This window comes from Aquarana catesbeiana, linkage group LG02 (assembly GCF_042186555.1).
Source record: "Aquarana catesbeiana isolate 2022-GZ linkage group LG02, ASM4218655v1, whole genome shotgun sequence".
Classification (NCBI taxonomy): Eukaryota; Metazoa; Chordata; class Amphibia; order Anura; family Ranidae; genus Aquarana; species Aquarana catesbeiana.
In genome coordinates, this window is record NC_133325.1 from 140,081,856 (window position 1) to 140,101,596 (window position 19,741).

The 19,741-nt window shown below is 39.9% G+C and overlaps 1 protein-coding gene across 1 annotated transcript; it reads right to left on the reverse strand.

Moving 5' to 3' along the window:
• Positions 1–258: 258 nt before the first annotated feature.
• LOC141127261 (keratin, type II cytoskeletal cochleal-like) lies at positions 259–18,967 on the reverse strand. Its single transcript, XM_073613541.1, has 9 exons — positions 18,434–18,967; positions 17,576–17,805; positions 14,666–14,726; positions 13,162–13,257; positions 12,183–12,347; positions 11,921–12,046; positions 10,658–10,878; positions 2,920–2,948; positions 259–2,775 (listed from the first exon to the last, which is right to left on the reverse strand). Exons 1-9 carry the CDS (start codon positions 18,887–18,889, stop codon positions 2,474–2,476), a joined length of 1,686 nt encoding a protein of 561 aa, XP_073469642.1. The 5' UTR covers positions 18,890–18,967; the 3' UTR covers positions 259–2,473.
• Positions 18,968–19,741: the final 774 nt, after the last annotated feature.

Here is a 19,741-nt window from a genome sequence, read left to right on the forward strand (position 1 = left end):
GTTTTCGGATTCTGCACGTTCGTTATCGTTTGTTAAAACGATAACGAAAATACCCGAAATTCGGACAAAAATGCATTCGGACGAAAACGAATGCCCATGTCTACTATTTACCCTTACCTTCTCCACTCTATCAAAAACAAAATAGAAAACATTTTGGCTTTACATTATTTAAATGCTATAGGCTACAACTAGTTAGCCTTAATTATACCAAGCCAAGTAAGTCAGGGCTCAAAAGGTAGGAGAAAGAAAGCATGAAGGTTTGTATGTGAAAGATCTTCCTTTATTTGTGTTACAAAATGCAAAGCAGATGTAAACTCATACAGCAGCACCTGTGTACAGCTAAATGTTTGTTGCTTAATAAGGCAGTGAAATAAATCATATTGTAGTAAACCATAGTAAAGCAACCACAAGTCATCTTACTCTGATCTAAATACTGTTAACTTAAATTTTATTGGTTATTACAGACCAATGCAATTTTACATATGCAGCCTATTCGGTAAGACAGTAGTAATGCATAGATGACCTGCAAATTACAGTAAACAATAGAAACTTATAACTGTTCACATTACTGTAGGCAAATTAGCTAAGAGATGATTTGTGATTGATTGCAGAAAGTTACAACAAATCACATACCACCCTTCCACTTTGCATTTCTTCATTTAAGACCAATGAATAGGACAAGGTACTTAGCTCAGGAGCCTGTGAGTGTAGAACATCTGGAGCCTGAAGCACTAACCGAAAGATGACATTCTAAATACAGGTGAAGTATTACAGAAGTGTCTTGTTGCTCTATATTTTGTTACTGAAGTCCCATTTTGCACAGGTGCTATGTTATACAGTGCTTTGCTGCAATGAACCATGTCACAGTGCCACTTTCCATGGGTGCTTTGTTACCATGTATCATATTAATGAGGTGCTATGTTGACATATACCATGCTATATACATTATGTTGTCATGTTTAGTGGTATTCAGATACCACAATACACAGATACCAGCCATACTGTAAACTAACATAGGTGCTATGTTAGACAGGTGTCATGTTTCTATGGACCATTCTAATCTTCCTTTTTCCCCATCTTTCCCTTTTAATGACTAAACAGCATCTGAATGACCTTTGCAAGAATCCCATCATATTTAGAATGTTGACTAATGATTGCTCCTCTTATTCTCCGGAGCAGTATATAGTATTCTGTCTCTTACTGGACTGCATGGCTGCAGTACATCCACCTTGACTCCTGTTTGGCAATTGGGATAGATGCACTTTGGTACAGGTTGGGACGCCCTGTTCGCTAAACAACTTTTTTTAAAAAGTCAGTAAAATGCTGAATTTTTCATATTATCATGTAGATGGCATGGACGGAGGAAAAATTTCAAGGAAAGTGCACCTTTTGCACATTAGCGCTCTTTGACATGGACTTACATTTTCTAATTATAAATCCAGAATTGCCAATACGTTTTACCCTACCTTATAAGCAAATTATTGTGTTGGCTTAGTTAATTACATAATGTTAAGAGAAATGGTATGAGGTAGGCTTTCTACAAACTACTTATCACCTTCCATAAGTCTGATTACACAAAACAAAACCTGAATACCCTTTGCTATTGTATTGCATAAGCCCATGTAGCAAGCTTCTGTGGCTGACATTGCTGTAGCTGCTAAGATGTCAAATACAGCTCGAGTTTGTTCATTAAGTGTCAATATTATTTTTTTTTTTTTATAGGTTGATTTTTTTTTTTTTTTTATTCTATTAAGAATAAGGCTTTTGCCAGTGGGGAAAAAGCGTGAAAAGTGTAGAAAACTGTATTTAAAGCCTCAGCTGAGCTAATACAGTTGGGAATACAGCTGGGAACTGAAAAATTGAAGGCAACAAGCTATGTCAATTCACCTGCATTTAAATAATAGAGAGTTTTAATAAGGACAACAAGGAAAGTAGACACTATGGGGGTTATTTACGAAAGGCAAATCCACTTCACACTGCAAGTGCACTTGAAAGTGCACTTGGATGTGCAGTCACTCTAAATCTAAGGGGTAGATCTGAAATGAGTGGAAGCTCTGCTGATTTTATCATCCAATCATGTGCAAGCTAAAATGCTGTTTTTTATTTTCCTTGCATGTTCCCCTCAGATCTACAGCAACTTTACTTCCAAGTGCACTTTCAAGTGCACTTGCAGTGCAAAGTGGATTTTCCTTTAGTAAATAACCCCCTATGCCTGGTCCTTTCTGGTGATGAAGACACTTAGAGATGTGGTTGATGCAGGCCTAAAGATTGTAAAGCTTTCACAACTGAAAAAAAGTGAGTGCCCACGCTCCCTACCCTCATCCTATATAAAAAATGTTTTTCTACTTAGTTTCCAAATGTAGCACAAACCAAGGAATAGCAATAGAGAATAATTTGGTGGTAACACAGTAACTCAATTTAGTGGTAAGCAAAAAAATGAAGCTGCACTGTGCCAAAGTGGAGCATGAGAGATTTAACTTCTGTAGCTTGATTGGTTGGACACAAATCTCACGCTGCCACTGCCACCGCCACCGCCAGCTGATAATCCATATCCTGAAGAGCTGCCAGAGCTGAATCCAAAGCCTCCAGCAGAACCACCACTGCCGCCAGCACCATAGCCGCCGCCAGCACCATAGCCGCCGCCAGCACCATAGCCACCACCAGCACCAAAGCCACCACCAGCGCCGAAGCCACCGCCAGCGCCGAAGCCACCGCCAAAGCTTCCTCCAGCTCCACCGCCGCCAGATGCCAGGGAGGTCTTTCCACTGACCACAGCTGTAAAGAACATAATATTACATTTAATTTCATATATAAATATCACTGATACATACGACATTGCATATACATGCATTGTTATATCAAATATAACAATGTATGTAAAGCAAACCAAACAAAAAAAAGTATCTAAAGAATACTTACAAATGCTGACATTACTGTCTGTGGACAACCTAAAAACATTCAAAAAGAAACAATAGTTTTATTTTAATAAACAATCTGCAAAATATGCTCTTTATTGCAAATTTTTGCTCAAGGAACATATAATACTATCAAAATAGAGAAATTCTATTATTATACAATATGTTTACTTAAGTTTCTATCATTTTATCAGGAAAAAATGCAATACAGAATGTAGTGACTAAAAATCCATTTTATTTTATTTAACTATTGTATTTTAGCCTAATCATTAAAAAAATTTTGATAAATGATGCCATATCTGAATGTTGGTTTATAATACTCCAATCAAAAAACCTTGAAACACCTGTTGAATGAAAGAAGTGATAAAAGTGTATGTCAACCCTAACAATGAACTTCTCTTATTTATTCCCTAAATTCCCTAATTATCTGTTAAATATTGATTCTGCCAGAAATTATTATTATTATTATTATTATTATACAAGATTTATATAGCGTCAACAGTTTACGCAGCGCTTTACAATATAAAAGGAAGACAATATAGTTATAATACAATAAAATACAAGAGGATTAAGAGGGCCCTGCACAGAAGAGCTTACAATCTAATAGAAATCCAATACTGTTGCAGAACACCTCTTCCCCATGTTAAGGTGATGACTGAGGACAGAGGGAGTTGTTCTGTGGTTCTAACCCAAACTGTAATATATTATGGGGTTGGTTTACTAAAACTGGAGAGTGCAAAATCTGGTGCACCTGGGCATGGTAGGCAATCAGCATCTAACTTTAGCTTGTTCAATTAATGCCCCTTTCACATGTGCGGACCGTATGTCCGTATTTCATCCATCCGTTTTTGGATGAAATACGGACATACATGCATCCCTATGGGATAGCGGGTGTCAGCGGATGTACATCTGCTGACACCCGATGTTGTCCGCCTCCGCTCTCGTCCGATTCTGCGGACGGAAGAAAATCCTATTTTTCTATCCGTCTGCAGAGCGGATCGGAGGAACATGGACAGACCGTCCGTGTTCCTCCGATCCCCCATAGGGGAGAGCGGAGATCTGACAGGGCGGTCCCTGCACAGTGTGCGGGTCCCGCCCTGTCATCTGCCTGCTCAGCTGGGGAAAGCGGAGCGATCCCCGCTGAGCAGCGGATAAACACAGGGCAGATCAACACGGATCCGTCCCGTGTAAAAGGGGCCTAAGACAAAAAAAAAAAAAAAACATGGAAGCTTTCTATGCAGAGCTGCACCAGATTTTGCACTCTCTAGTTTTAGTAAATCAACCCCTATATTTTGTTCTGGGGTTTAGATTTGAATGTGACATTCACTGCTTTATAAATGTTGCCTCTAAGATTTTTCCTATTTTAGATTAATTTTTATTTTTTAGCATTAGCTTGCTTCAAGATGAACAGGTTAGGTTATAAGTCCAAAGGAAACCTTTTTTTTTTCACTAAACAGGGTAGTATCTTACCCACCCCCACTTTTTTGTTGCACCAGTGTTGCAAATGGGTTTCTGGTACTAGCACATGGCTAGTGATTTAGGACTTTGGACCTAATTTTTGACAACCTTGTTGAAATACTGACCTTGTTCTGGAGGCCATATGAACTAATATAAGTACAGCAGGATCACAGCCCCTTTGCTGTGGATATGCAAAACAGTATGCTTGATGTGCCAGGCCCTTAACATATAGAGTAGAACCCATGGCCATCTCATTTGTATTATTTCCCTACTGGGTATTTTTTTTGTCAAATAGTGCTTCAGTACCTCAAAAATCAGTTTTGCGTTAACCACTTGTGTACAGGGCAGTTTCACCCCCTTCCTGCCAGGGCCAATTTTCAGCTTTCAGTGTATCGCATTTTGAATGACAATTGCGCGGTCATGCTACACTGTAACCATGTGACATTTTTATTATTTATTATTTTCTTCACACAAATAGAGCTTTCTTTTGGTGGTATTTAACCCCTTGCCGATTATATACGTCGGCACAATGGCACGGCTGGGAAAATGGGAGTACAGGTACGTCCAGTTTAAATCGCGGCATTGTGGGCACGCATACTGGGAGCAGGGGGCAGTGATCTCTGTCATGTTCTAGTGAGACAATCCCCCTACAGTTAGAATCACTCCCTAGGACACACTTAACCCCTTGATCGCTCCCTAGTGTTTAACCCCTTCCCTGGAAGTGTCATTTACACAGTAATCAGTGCATTTTTATAGCACGGGTCGCTGTATAAATGACAATGGTCCCAAAATAGTGTCAAAGGTGTCTGATGTGTCCGCCATAATGTCACAGTCATGATAAAAATCGCAGATCGCCGCCATTACTAATAAAAATGTCATAAATCTATCCCCTATTTTGTAGATGCTATAACTTTTGCGCAAACCAATAAATATACGCTTATTGTGATTTTTTTTAACCAAAAATATGTAGAAGAATACATATCGGCCTAAACTGAGAAATAATTTTTTTTTTATATATTTTTTGGGCATATTTATTATAGCAAAAAGTAAAAAAATATTGCTTTTTTTTCAAAATTGTTGCTCTTTTTTGTTTATAGCGCAAAAAATAAAAACTGCAGAGGTGATAAAATACCACCAAAAGAAAGCTCTATTTGTGGGAAAAAAAGTACTGTATTTATTGGCGTATAACACTCACTTTTTCACCATGAAAATTGGGTGCAAATAGTGCGTGCGTGTTATACGCCAATACTTCAGTTTTAGCTGCCTCGGAGGGGACAGGGAGGGGGGGGGGCAGGACAAGCACCGTCAGATTACATACAGTGAGAATCTCCTGTTTACTTGGCAGCCTCTGTAATAGGAACTCCTTTCTCCTGGGCCGCCATTGGACCACTGTTCTGTCTATCATAGGAGATTCTCACTGTATGTAATCTGTCTGCGCTCGTCCCACCCCCCTCCCTGTCCCCTCTAGGCTGCAGATGGGCATCGATCAGGCTGCATTGATGGCAATGGTGAGGCTGCACTGATATGGACTGATGAGGCTGCATTGATGGCACTTGTGAGGCTGCAGATGGGCATTGATCAGGCTGCATTGATGGCAATGGTGAGGCTGCAGATGGGCACTGACCCTTATTTTACTTTACTCCTTATTTAAAATTTAAGTTTTTTTTCCTGAAACTTCCCTCTTAAAATGAATGTGCGTGTTATACGCCTGTGCATGTTATACGCCGATAAATACGGTACGTCAATTTTGTTTGGGTGCAGCGTCACACGACCAATTGTCAGTTAAAGCAAGGCATTGCCGTATTGCAAAAAGTGCTCTGGTCAGGAAGGAGGTAAATCCTTCTGGGACGGAAATAGTAAATCAATGCTGGGTTTTTTAGTTTTTACAAAAATGAAAAACGAACATTTTGAAAAAAAGTTTTTCTTAGTTTCTATCAGTAAATTTTGTAAATAAGTATTTTTTCTCTTTCACTGATGTGCGCTGATGAGACAGCACTGATGGGCACTGATAGGCTGCACTGATGGGCACTGTTGAGGTGGCACTTATGGGCATTGATGAGGCGGCACTTATGGGCACTGATTAGGTGGCACTGTTGAGGAGGCACTAACATACCACACTTATGGGCACTGATAGGTGGCATTGATATGTGGCACTGATGAGCACTGAAATGTGGCACTGATGGCTGGCACTGGTGGACACTGATAGGTGATAGGTGGCACTGATAGGCATCAATGGTGGGCACTGATAGGCGGCATGGATAGGCGGCACTGATGGGCGGCACTGATGGGCACTGATGGGTGGCACTGATGGGCATTGATGGGCAGCAATGATGGGCATTGAAGAGCAGCACTGATAGCCAGCCTGACTGGCATCACTAATGGGCACTGATTGCTGGCACTGGTGGGCACTGATTTCTGGCACTGGCGGTGCTTTATTGTAATCAGGGATCTGATGATCAGTCCCCTGATTACATGTCTCCATGTCCCCTGCAAGGAGATGCCACTGATTGGCTCTCCTCGCCACACACTCTGTCAGTGTGAGTCGATGAGAGCCGGTTACCGGCATTTCCATGATTACATGTGACCAGCTGTGATTGGACACAGTCAATCACATGGTTAAAGAGTTCGGCGAGAGTGGCCATTCTGGGGCGACGTCTTATGATGTCGTCCCAGAACGAGAGCCGCACCACCCCCTCCGTCATTTGATGGTGGGTGGGCTGCAAGCAGTTAATTCAGGAAATATAGACCACAGGTCTCATGGTCATGAACATGAAAGGGTGGCATTATTGACCCGAAGCGAGAGGAGCAGGTAATCATGGCACAAATCTTACAAATCTGATACTCTAATTCTGCTGTCAATATATGTACTGCATTTATATATAGATATATATATAGATATATATATCTATATATATATCTATATATATAGATATATATATAGATATATATATCTATATATATATATCTATATATATATATAAAATTTCTCTACTAAAGCATCATGAATTTTTGAGGTATAAAGAAGGTTAGGCTAGGTTACTACCAGTGAGAATGCCACGGGATCACTTCACAGTTTGTTTTACAATTTTCTAAGAAAAAGTTAAAATACTATAAAATGTCAGAAAGAAAAAACAGTAAAATTATTAGATCTAAAATTCCTTCTGTGAACTGGGTGACTCAAGGTCATTACAGATTTTAAGAAGTTCTTTAACCCTTTCATGACTAAGCCTATTTTTGAAATTTGGTGTTTACAAGTTAAAATCCATATTTTTTGCTAGAAAATTACTTAGAACCCCCAAACATTATATATATTTTTTTAGCAGAGAATCTAGAGAATAAAATGACGATTGTTGCAATATTTTTTATCACACGGTATTTGTGCAGCGGTGTTTTAAACGCAAATTTTTGGAAAAGTGACACTTTCATGAATTTTAAAAAATCCAAACAGTAAAGTTACCCCAATTTTTTTGTATAATGTGAAAGATGATGTTACGCCGAGTAAATAGATACCAAACATGTCACCCTTTATAATTGCACGCACTCGTGGAATGGCGACGAACTACGGTACCTTTGAATTTCCATAGGCGACGCTTTAAAAAATTTTTACGGTTACCAGGTTTGAGCTACAGAGGAGGTCTAGGGCTAGAATTATTGCTCTCGCTCTGACGATCGCGGCGATACCTCACATGTGTGGTTTGAACACCGTTTACATATGTGGGCGCGACTTCCGTATGCGTTTTCTTCGCTGCGCGAGCTCGCGGGGACAGGGGCACTTTAAAAAATTTTTTTTTTTTTTTTTAATTTATTTTTGTACTTTATAAATTGTGTTTAAAATTTTTTTTTTTTTTTTACTTTTATTGCTGTCACAAGCAATGTAAACATCCCTTGTGACAGTAATATGTGGTGACAGGTACTCTTTATGGAGGGATGGGGGGTCTAAAAGACCCCCCATCCCTCCTTTACACTTCAAAGTATTCAGATCGCCGAAAACGGCGATTCTGAATACTGTGTACTTTTTTAAATTCGGCGCCATTGGCAGCCGAGTAAACGGGAAGTGACGTCATGACGTCGCTTCCGCGTTTACAATTAGAAGGCTGGAACGAAGCCGCTCGCAGCTTCGTTCCAGTCCGCCCCCAGCCGCTGAAGGCAGCGGAACGGACACCGGGCCTCCCGATCGCACGGGAGGCCCGGTAACAGCGGCGGGAGGCGGCGGGAGGGGGGGGATGTCCCCTCCCGCTCCTCCGGTATAACAACCGAGCGGCTTTTAGCCACATCGGTTGTTATACTCGGGTAGCCGATCGCCCGCTGAAAACAACGGTACCGGGATGATGCCTGCAGCTGCGGGCATCATCCCGGTATAACCCCGGAAAGCCGAGTACGCATATATGCGTTCGGTCGGCGGGAAGGGGTTTTAAAGTGGATGTATTTTTTTTTTCTTTTTTGTTGATGTCATAATGTAGAGTATAAGATTTCCTATCATTTGAGCCCAGTCTTGCCACAAAGAGTTATTCCAGCTCTGAGCAATCCTCCCCCTTGCTGTGAGTGACAGGTGATTTACATCTCGTGCACTAGCCTAAGACACAGGCATTATTTTTTAATTCCCTCCCCCACTCCTTTCTTCAGCAGCTCTGCAAAGATTGGCTGTTCCACACCTCAGCATGATTTGGCATGCTGAAGTCATGTGGTTACTTTCCTGTCTTTTCACTGGATGTTAGAGATCATAGCAGAAGTTCAGTGTAAGAAATACACAGGAGAAAATGCATATTGACAAGGGGAGTGTAGAGGTGGGCGGGGAGTTTACTGACATCACAACTCCACCCACCGAGCTCCAGACAACATACCCAACCACAGAATATGCAGTTTTTCGGGTCTCATAACAGACAGAGGGGAGACATTTGACATGTAAGGATACATGCAGGAGGCATGTATATCCTTATAGATAACCCCTATGGCAGTAGTTTAGAAAGGATGACATTGGGTTTACATCCACTTTAAACTTTAGATCAGGATAGAGACAGAAATATATGATTTTTATCATTGAATATGTTTGAAATTGCTTTCACTCCAAGCTGCATTTGTTATCATGCTGCTCAAAAACCCATGAAAGAAGATGGGTTCACCCCTTTTGTTACAAACATGTTTTAAAACAAATTTATTTCTTGTTAAAAATAGTTTGGGGTATAGAGTTTGGTCATAGTTGCACTTTACTGCACTCACAAATGCATTAAGATGGTCAAAAAAGCAAGCAGCGTTTTTAAATATATCACTGTGGTGTTGCTATTTGTGCACTGCTGCCATAAGCAGCCCCCTGTTTGTTCTTTCTGATAAGTAAAGCTCACCACAGACATTCCAATCTGTTTGTATAATCTCTTTTAGATCTACCAACAACTTTATAGTGAAAGTGCCTGCCTGATTGAATAAAAATGATTGGATAGATTGAGTAGGCCCTCATATTATATAAACTATATTACTAAAAGTAAAGTACCTTTACACACACATGAACTTTTATGGCATGCCAGTCTTAGTCTGTAGGGTTCAATATTGAGTTGGCACTGGTGCGCAGTTATGTTGGAACAGGAAGGGGCCATCCCCAAACTGTTCCCACAAAATTGGGAGCATGAAATTGTCCAAATTGTCTTGGTATGCTGAGTTCCCTTCACTGGAACTAAGGGGCCAAGCCCAACCCCTGAAAAACAACCCCACACTATAATCCCCCCTCCATCAAATGATTTTGACCAGTGCCCAAAACAAGGCCCATAAAGACATAGATGAGCGAGTTTGGGGTGGAGGAACTTGACTGGCCTGCGCAGAGTCCTGACCTCAACCCAATAGAACATCTTATGATGAATTAGAGCAGAGACTGGGAGCCAGGCCTTCTCATCCAACACCAGTGTCTGACCTCACAAATGCGCTTCTGGAAGAATGATCAAACATTCCCATAGACACACTCCTAAACCTTGTGGACGGCCTTCTCAGAAGAGTTGAAGCTATTATAGCTGCAAAGGGTGGACCAACTCAATATTAAACCCTACAGACTAAGACTGGTAAGCCATTAAATTTCATGTGCGTGTAATGGCAAGTGTCAAAATACTTTTGGTAATATAGTGTAGTTTTGGTAAATCTAAAGTTGATTGTAAAAAGACAGGATGGTCAGATTGTAACATGTATTGTGACCCTACTATACACATAATAGCACTTTTTATTTTGAAGTGACATAAATTAGATTAAAGATTACAGAACAATTAGTATTGTATTAAGAAACACATTGCAGATGGATTGCTTACCTGGTCTCTTCTCCTTCCAGCAGTTTCCTGTATGTGGCAATTTCCACATCCAAAGCCAGTTTGGTATTCATCAGTTCCTGGTATTCTCTCAGCTGGCGAGCCATCTCTTGTTTTGCCTTCTGAAGAGCTGCTTCTAGCTCGGCAAGTTTTGCATGAGCATCTTTCAGGACAAGCTCTCCGCGGTCCTCTGCCTCAGCAATGGCTGTCTGAAGTTTGGCATTCTATAGAAAATATAAAAATATACTCAACATTTGTGCAAACATATTGCATATGATAACAACTTTGTCATATAATGGGATTTAAACTGTGATACAGGCAATGTTTTTCCGACATGTTCCCTCCATAGACCAGTTCATGCCATTCCACCAGATATCTAGTTATATAAAACATAATCTTCCAGTAATTTGTAATTTTCCTATGTCATATAATATTTATTTGGTCTATGGTTTATTTGGTTTATTTGGTCCCATGTGCACTTTATTAGACATATAGACATACACCCTGACTCTATTGCACAGTCAAGGCTGCAATTATAGGCTTGCGCAAGCTATTGCATTAGGCTGTGCACCTCAAAGCTCAAAAACATATGTCTTTCTCTGCAGCCTCAGCTGCATGGGACAGTGAATGAATGAGAAGTGCTCTGTGCTCTGTGCTGACAGTTTACACACAGTTTACAATGCTTCAGTTATGAATGAACACAGTGAATGAATGTGTTCACAGAGTTCATTTAGATAAGGAAAGCACTGTTAAATGGCATATTTTCTAGTCCCTTTCCCCACTCTCCATCCTAAAACATCCCTGCAACAGCTGAGGGGAGAGGAGGGAAGCCAGCAGCACTACGGGGCAGGGGGCCAACAGGGGGGAAGCCCGGGCAGTAGAGAGAATCGGCACTGCATGTAGTGATTAGGGTGTGCCCAGGCACACCTGGCACACACCTGAACAAGCCTATGGCTGCTATTTTAGTGCCAATGTATAACAGCTTACATTGCTAGCCAGTATCAGTGCTCACTAAGGATACCTCATTCCATAAGTTACCGACCCCCTCCCCACCCCTATTACATAATATTACTTTGTACTCACATTATTTCCTAGATAAGGACAAGGCATAATAAAAATCTATCTTTTTACCAAACAATCAGAGCTCAAACGTAAACATATTAAAGGGATTTCATTACTACATTGGGTTTCCTACAATGTCCAGAAGTGTGTTTTGACATTATTTGCTGTTAATATTATTTTTGCTGTGTTATTACAATGTCCTACCTGTTTTTTCACATTTTCAATCTCAGCGCGAAGCCTCTGGAGTTTGCGATTTAGCTCAGAAATCTCATTCTTGGTATTGCGGAGAACATCACCTTGTGCACCAGCAGATGCTTGCAGCTCCTTGACCTATTATTAAAAAAAAAGTCATTAACACTATGGGGAAAAAATAACCTTTTTTTCTTTTTTTTTTAACACAGTAAATAGTAGTTCTGGTCATGTAGCTTCTTAATATTACCTTGAACATTTCCCACAATAAACTCACCTTGACGGAGTAGGTAGCCTCAGCCTCTGATCTGCTCCTCTTGGCAATCTCCTCATACTGAGCCTTCACCTCAGCGATGATACTGTCCAGATCCAAATTTCTGTTGTTGTCCATGGAGAGGACGACTGAGGTATCAGAAATCTGAGCCTGCAGCTGACCCATTTCCTAAGTAAAACAGACATAGAATTATATACATTCATGGATTTTGATTTTGATCATTCATTAACAAACTTAAAGTTATTCTGATCATTTATAGTCAATAAAAGACAGAAGCATACCTAAAACAGGCTCAAAATAATATTATTAATTTCATGGTAAATATAATTTTGAAGCAAAACTGATTTAGCGGCGCTTTTACGGATTTCACTATTGGTGAGATTTCACTGAAACAGAATTTGTCAATTTCGTTGTTTGATGTGATTTAGTGAAAAAATGTACTCCTTTAGGTTTTTTTATTTCATTTTTGTTTTAATCCTGTAAAATAATGACACTATTGAGGAGCACAAGAACATACCCAGAATAGTAAATAGAAATAGAAGCTTCCATAAAACCCCTGTCATTTCACTTTCCTCATTGGCTCCAATGAAATTGGCCAAAAAGGCCTCTTGTTTGCCATATTTGAACATAATCAAGCAGTCTTTTTGTAGATGTTTCAATATACACAGAAGCATTTTTTTTAACAACTTACACCACCCTGCATTAAGAATAACTCATTATAATCATAATGGATTTGATGGGTACATGGAAGGAACTAAAACTGATATATGATTTTTTTTTCCTCACACTGTGCCTGTCTTTTGTCATTTATTTATTGATCTTTCTACATATCACTTTTTGTTATACGATGAAAAGTGTAAATTCTCATTGCAAACTTTATAAAAGCAATTATTTCAATGAAACAGAGAAGTGAAGTCAAATATTTTTCCATTCTTAATATATAGGCTCCATGTTGCTTATATGATAATAATGTATGTCTTACTTGTTCGTAGAGAGTCCTGAGGAAGTTGATCTCATCAGTCAAAGCATCAACCTTAGCTTCAAGCTCCACCTTGTTCATGTAGGCAGCATCTACATCCTACAATGATGAAAAAAGTATGTTGATTTTTTTTTTTTACAGTTACTAAGCAGATAAGGATCCTTATAAGAAAATTACCTTTATTAAATTAAAGCTGAGCTCCAGGTTGAACATATTGTTGAAATGTAAATATGAGAGCAGTTTTTCCTGCTAAAGGATCGGTATTATTGTCCATCTTGTTTCAAGATTTACACAGCCCTACCAGCCAGCAGAGCCAGGATGGTTATCTGACTGTACAGTGGTTAGGCAGTGTATTTTGATTACCAGATCTGAGTCTAGTGTATATGAATTGCTAACTGAGTAAGTTAGTCTTGTCTTCTCCTGTGGGTCAGCTACTTATCTGCAACAGCATTTCTGCCCTTAGTCCTGATTTCCCGAACTGGTCTGTGGTCTTTGTGTTATCTATTCTCCAACTCTTTTTGCAGTTCCTGATCCATGGTTTAGCCTGTGATCCCAGTCTCTACCGCACCGTTGTGCCTTAGACTGTTCCTAGTCCATGCCACAGTCCAACACCTTCAACTCCTCAATGATCAATATCAAGTGTATATGCATTAACATTTCAGAGTTCTGTTTTCTCCATAGTATATGTGTTACCACTCAGTGACTCATCTCCAGTGACCATTGTACAGTATATATGCAAAAAAATCCTCAAAATGTGTGTTAACAAATAGTGGCCAATCACCAGAATATGTGTGATATTCCTGTAGTGATCAGTCTGCAGAGTATGTGTGTTACCTCCCTCAGTGTCCACAGTATGTACATAACACTCTGTGGCTATTCGTCAGAGTACATTAACACTTTAGAGATCAATTATCAAATAATTGACATTAAACATTAAGGGGTTGATTTACTAAAGACAAATAAACTGTGCACTTTGCAAGAGGAGTTGCTCCAGAGCTTAGTAAATGAAGGGAAGCTCTGCTGACTTCCATCATCCAATCATCTCCAAGCAAAAAATTTAGTTTTTGTATTTTCTTTATGTGTACGCATGTGATTGGGTATTCTTTGCACAGGGAAGCTTTATCTAATTTACTTAGCTCTGAAGAAACTGCACTTTGTAAGATGCAGAGTCTATTTGCCTTTAGTAAATCAACCCCTAAATGCCCAAACCACAAAATATGTGCATTATCCATTACCAGTATATGCATTGGAATCCCAGTAACCAGTCACCAGAGTATATTCGTTAGCCCCTCAGTAACCAGTCTGTGCACCAAACTGAAAACTTCAGACAAATACCTAGATACTCAGTTAAACAGAAAAAATCTTTCCTCAGGGTTGCATAATACCGATATGTCCAAATGAGTCTGGTCTATGTTCACTTTTAAAGTTAGAAAACCTATCGTCAGTCACTAGTCTCAAATAGACAACAGCTTTGTTTTAGATTTTACTCAAAAGTATCTGAAGTTACCTTCTTAAGTACAACAAAGTCATTCTCTGCTGAGGTCCTCTTGTTGATTTCATCTTCATATCTGCATAAAAAATAACTACAGTTATGCTCTTTATCAAACCTGTAAACATTGAACTTGTCATTTTAAATATGCTATAAAACTATCTGTTTTTCTTTTGTTGGAGGTAATCATCTAACATGCAGACTAGACAGTAAAGCTGGTCATAAATGGTAATCAAAATTTGCCTGGTTTAGCGGGGACTGGCCGAATTTCGATCTGTGTATGCAGTTCCTGCTCCACAGAAGTCAATCTAACGACTGATTCTGTCAAACAGGACCGTTTTCCACATGTGCGGGCTTGTATACGCTGAGCTTAGAGCTACTGTGTCATGGGACAGAAAGCGCATGTCAGGGACTTTGAATCAGAGAAAGAGTTTGCACCTGTGATGGTGGAGAGCCAGGATGAATTGATGTAATCTTTGAGTTTTTTAGTCAGGCTTCAGGAGGTACATAAATAGCCTACAGCTATAGCAAGGGCATTCCAGCCTACAGCCAGCCATGATCCACTGATCCCTTATTATTCCATCCTTAGATCGAACGTTGGATCTCTATGATTACAGATATTTGTGGTTGCATTCTTTGCATTAACGTAAACAAACCTTTTATCGTCACACACAGTCTGGCTTGGGATTGAGCCTACACAGTGGCCACCTATGGTGGCACATGGAGAAGAAAAGGAGCAAGGAGGGCCGACAGCGGACCATTACCATGCCATGGAGCAGGTAAGTATGAAATATTTGTTATTCAAAAAAATTTTATAACTTTAAAGGCTGAGGCTTTGCTGTCTCATTCCATTTACAAGCCCACCTGCATAGCATCAATACTGTTAGTTGCTGCTTTGCACTTTCCCCTTTCAGTGCCTCCAGCCACTAATGACTGTGATTATCCTCACTTGTTCCACCCTAAAGCCCCCTACAAAGCGTATACACTGTGAACTGCCACCACTCTTCCGGACACTTGTGACAGTTTCTCCTACACCCAGCTCCTACAGTCAACTACGTTCCACTCCACGCATGAACCAAACCTCTGGATTACTGGGCACAAAGTGTCACGCCACTCTACTACTTAGAGTTCACATTGTGTTCAGCTTCCCTCCTTTGATTCAAAGTTCCTGCACAGCTGCACATACAAACTTGTCTTTCTGCCATCCTGCCTCTAAAGTGATTGATTTTATATTTCCTAATTTCTATCCATCAGTCATTTCTATTTTTTGGGCCCTACATGGTAGTGATCCTCTGTGCCAGGCGCTGTATATCTTTTATGTGTCATTTACTGTATTGCACTCTTTTGTTCCCTCCCGGACTTTTAGTTGAGCCATCAGCTGCAGGATCTGTGTGTTTTTGGCTCCTTCTTAATTTTCTTCTTACTGACCATCACTTTGATAGCACCAGTGACATGTTTTTATGTTTATGAGTTCACACTTAACCTCCCTGGCGGTATGATTATTTTGGATTTTAGGTGCTGAAAGCGGTACAATTATTTTGCATGGAAATTTGGCGTTTTATATTGTAGGTCTGTAAATCTTAACAATAACACACTTAAATCTGTCCAAACCAGAGTCTAGTAGATATCCCGGGTATGATAAAGTTTGAAACACAAAAACATAAATTATAATATAATAAATAAAAATAAATAATAAAAAAAAATAAAAAAAAATAGTAATAAAATAAATTTCCCCACGATTCACTATCGCTCAATTCTGCAAGTGTTCTAATTTACTATCGCTGTTTTCTAGCTGGTCTAAAGCCACTTTTGACGTAAAGGGACACTTTTTGGTTGCTATGGACAATCTCCAGTTTCCAGGCAGAAAGAACAGTGTATATCATGTAAAACTGCATGCAGGGCACTGGACAAAGCACTGGGGACAAAAGGGATGTGAAATCATTTCATACAGTACTGTAATCTGTAAGATTACAGTACTGTATGTGTTATGATTTTTACTTTTTTTTTAATTTGCCGCCAGGCTCCGCCCCGTGCGTCGCGCCGCTCGCAGGGAACGGAGCCTGGCACGGAGAGGCTTCGGAGGAGGACGGAGCCCTCGGACACTGCGGGTGACATCGCAGGATCCCGGGGACAAGGTAAGTAACGCCGCCCCAGGATCCTGCAATGCGATCCCGAGTGTGGCTCGGGGTTACCGCTAATGGGACTGAATTTTAACCCCGAGCCACACTCGGGAAAACCGCCAGGGAGGTTAAGTGTCATGATTACTTGTTAGTTAAAGTGGATGTAAACCCAATTCATTGAAATTTGACCTAGACAGTGTTTACTTATCTCTCTCCAAACCCCTAAATTCCATGTCTTTTTGCTGCTCTGTTCTTCTGTTATCAGCATGATAACTTCTGACAAGTTCTCTGGGGGGGGAGATAAAAGCAGCTGGAAATTTGTGTTAGGGTGGGTGCTATAAATAGATTAGCAGAGAGCTTGTCTTGTCTTGTCACAGCTCTGCAAGTATCTTCATTCCTCTGCCTATGTGGAGGGGGGGTGCCTTTCCTCCAATCAGCTGTCACACAGTGTATGCCAAGACTCCCCTCCCACTGCTAAAGAATATAGCAAGCTGAAGACAGCAGATATACATGTAAAACTTGTGTAGGGAAATTTATTTCAGCCCTGTGTATCATCTGAGACTGTTCACTTCATTGCCTATAGGAGAGGGTTTATATCCACTTTAAACCCTGTTTTGAAAATATGACTAGAATTGTCTAGAAACATACTACAGTCTTTGAAAAACATTTGTGTTTTCCTAACCTTGAATTTTGTATTTCATTCGCAGTATTGATTAAATTGAATAACACTGCTAGAAAAACATCAATTTACAAAAAAATTAGATGGACTTCATTAATGAAATGTCACAGTGTCATGGATATTGCTTACTTGTTCTTGAAATCATCCACCAAGTCTTGCATGTTCCTAAGCTCTCCATCTAGCCTGTATTTATCATTTTGTAGAGCATCCAACTGTCTCTTCAGGCTGTTGATGTATGCATCAAATATAGCTTCAATATTGCTTTTGCCACGGGCTCCACCCTTGAATTGCCCTCCTTGTTCTTGCAGGAGGCTCCATTTTGTTTCTAGTACTTTGTTTTGCTGCTCAAGGAACCGAACCTATAGCCAAACATAAACAATTATAACGTACTATTACAAGAAAATTGCCTTTCTCAGGAATTGCATTTCTTAGGTATTACATACAAATATACTCAAGCTATCTCACTTATAATTTAACAGTCCCAAGGGTAGCCACCACATTCTATGTTTGAGATAAATGCCCAGGTGCTTACCCACAAACAAATCTATACAAATTCAAAACTTGTATAGAGGTGGCTATTTGTTTTGCAAAGGAGATAGATCAAAACAACATTTTTATTGTAAATGTTTCAGATGAAGACTAAGCATTATGGAAAACATCAACAATAAACATGCTGCTGTTTTGATCTATCTCCTCTACAAGATCTGTGAGTGCCTTTATACCAGTTTTGCACTTATACTTTTTTATTGTGTTAATGAAAGACAGCCTATAAATTGTACAGACCAAATAACAAAAGTGTATGATTCTGTTTTAAGTCAGGAAGTAATGATTACTGCAGAAAGAAGGACATTACAATTTAAAATGCACCAAAACCTGCTGGTCATTAGTCATACACAAATTTAGTCTGGGCTAGATATTTTTGCAATCAAATTCAACTTAAAAAAAAAGCATAAATCGTTAACTCCAGTAATAACTCCAGATCCTTACCTTATCAATGAAGGAGGCAAATTTATTGTTCAAGGTTTTAATCTGTTCCCTTTCCTGGACTCTGACTTTTTGTATCTCAGGATCAATCTCCAAATTCAGTGGTGCCAGAAGACTTTGGTTAATTGTTACCTCTTGAATACCAGCTTGGGCTCCCCCAGAACCAAACCCTTGACCGAATCCTCCTGCTCCACCACCAAAGCCACCACCACCAACTCCTACACCAAAGCCCATTCCACCATATCCACCTTGACCACCTGCGGTACTGATGGAGATGGTCCTTCTACCTCCCACGTTAAAAAGGCTTCTGCTACCAAAACCTCCTGCACCGGCTCCACCAGCTCCTCCAGCACCTCCAGCACCTCCAGCACTTCCAAAGCTTCCACTACTTCTGGACACAGAGAATGAGCTGAAACCCTTCCTCTGGGCTCCACCACCAAACTGCTTGAATTGACTCATCGTGGCTTAGAAGTTGAAGAAGATGAAAATGTGAATAAATAGAAAAAGGAGATGAATGATATGGATGATAGAGACAGGACGCCCCTGAGTACAAACCTCTGGAAACTCCCCTATATATACTCTGTGCTTGGCCTGCAAAGTGTAAAGGATATCAATTTACAGAATTAATATGCTTGACATGCCTGGAAGGAAGGACATCGCTTTTCTACTTTCAACTTTTTTTCTAAACTGAAATCTCTGGAATGACATTGCTCCGAGGCTTTAAAGATGCAGAGATAAATATTTTCACCTGCTAGTGTAAAAAGCTATTAGAAATACTCAGGTCACTTCTTAAGTCCATAATCATTTATTGTGTAAAATGTAGTAGTAGTGAATGCTTATCATAATTCATTGATTAACCCGAGTACATACTGTATGAAGCAATCATTTTACAGGTATCTTCACAAATCAAAAAAGTGCTATATTACAATTCAGTGCAACTAAATGTTTTTCAACTTCTATATTGATGCACTAAACCAGTCACTCTGTTCATGATTTATAATAATTATAACTACAACTATTATGCCCTGTACACACGATCGGACTTTCCGACGGAATATGTGCGATCGGAGCTTGTTGTCGGAAATTCCGACCGTGTGTGGGCTCCATTGGACTTTTTCAATCAGAATTTCCGACACACAAAGTTTGCGAGCATGCTATAAAATTTTCCGACAACAAAATCCGATCCTTTAAATTCCGATCGTGTGTAGACAAATCCGACGGACAAAGTGTCACGCAAACTCAGAATAAATTAAGAGACGAAAGCTATTGGCTATCACCAGTATAGTCCCGAAATATGCGTTTTACGTCACC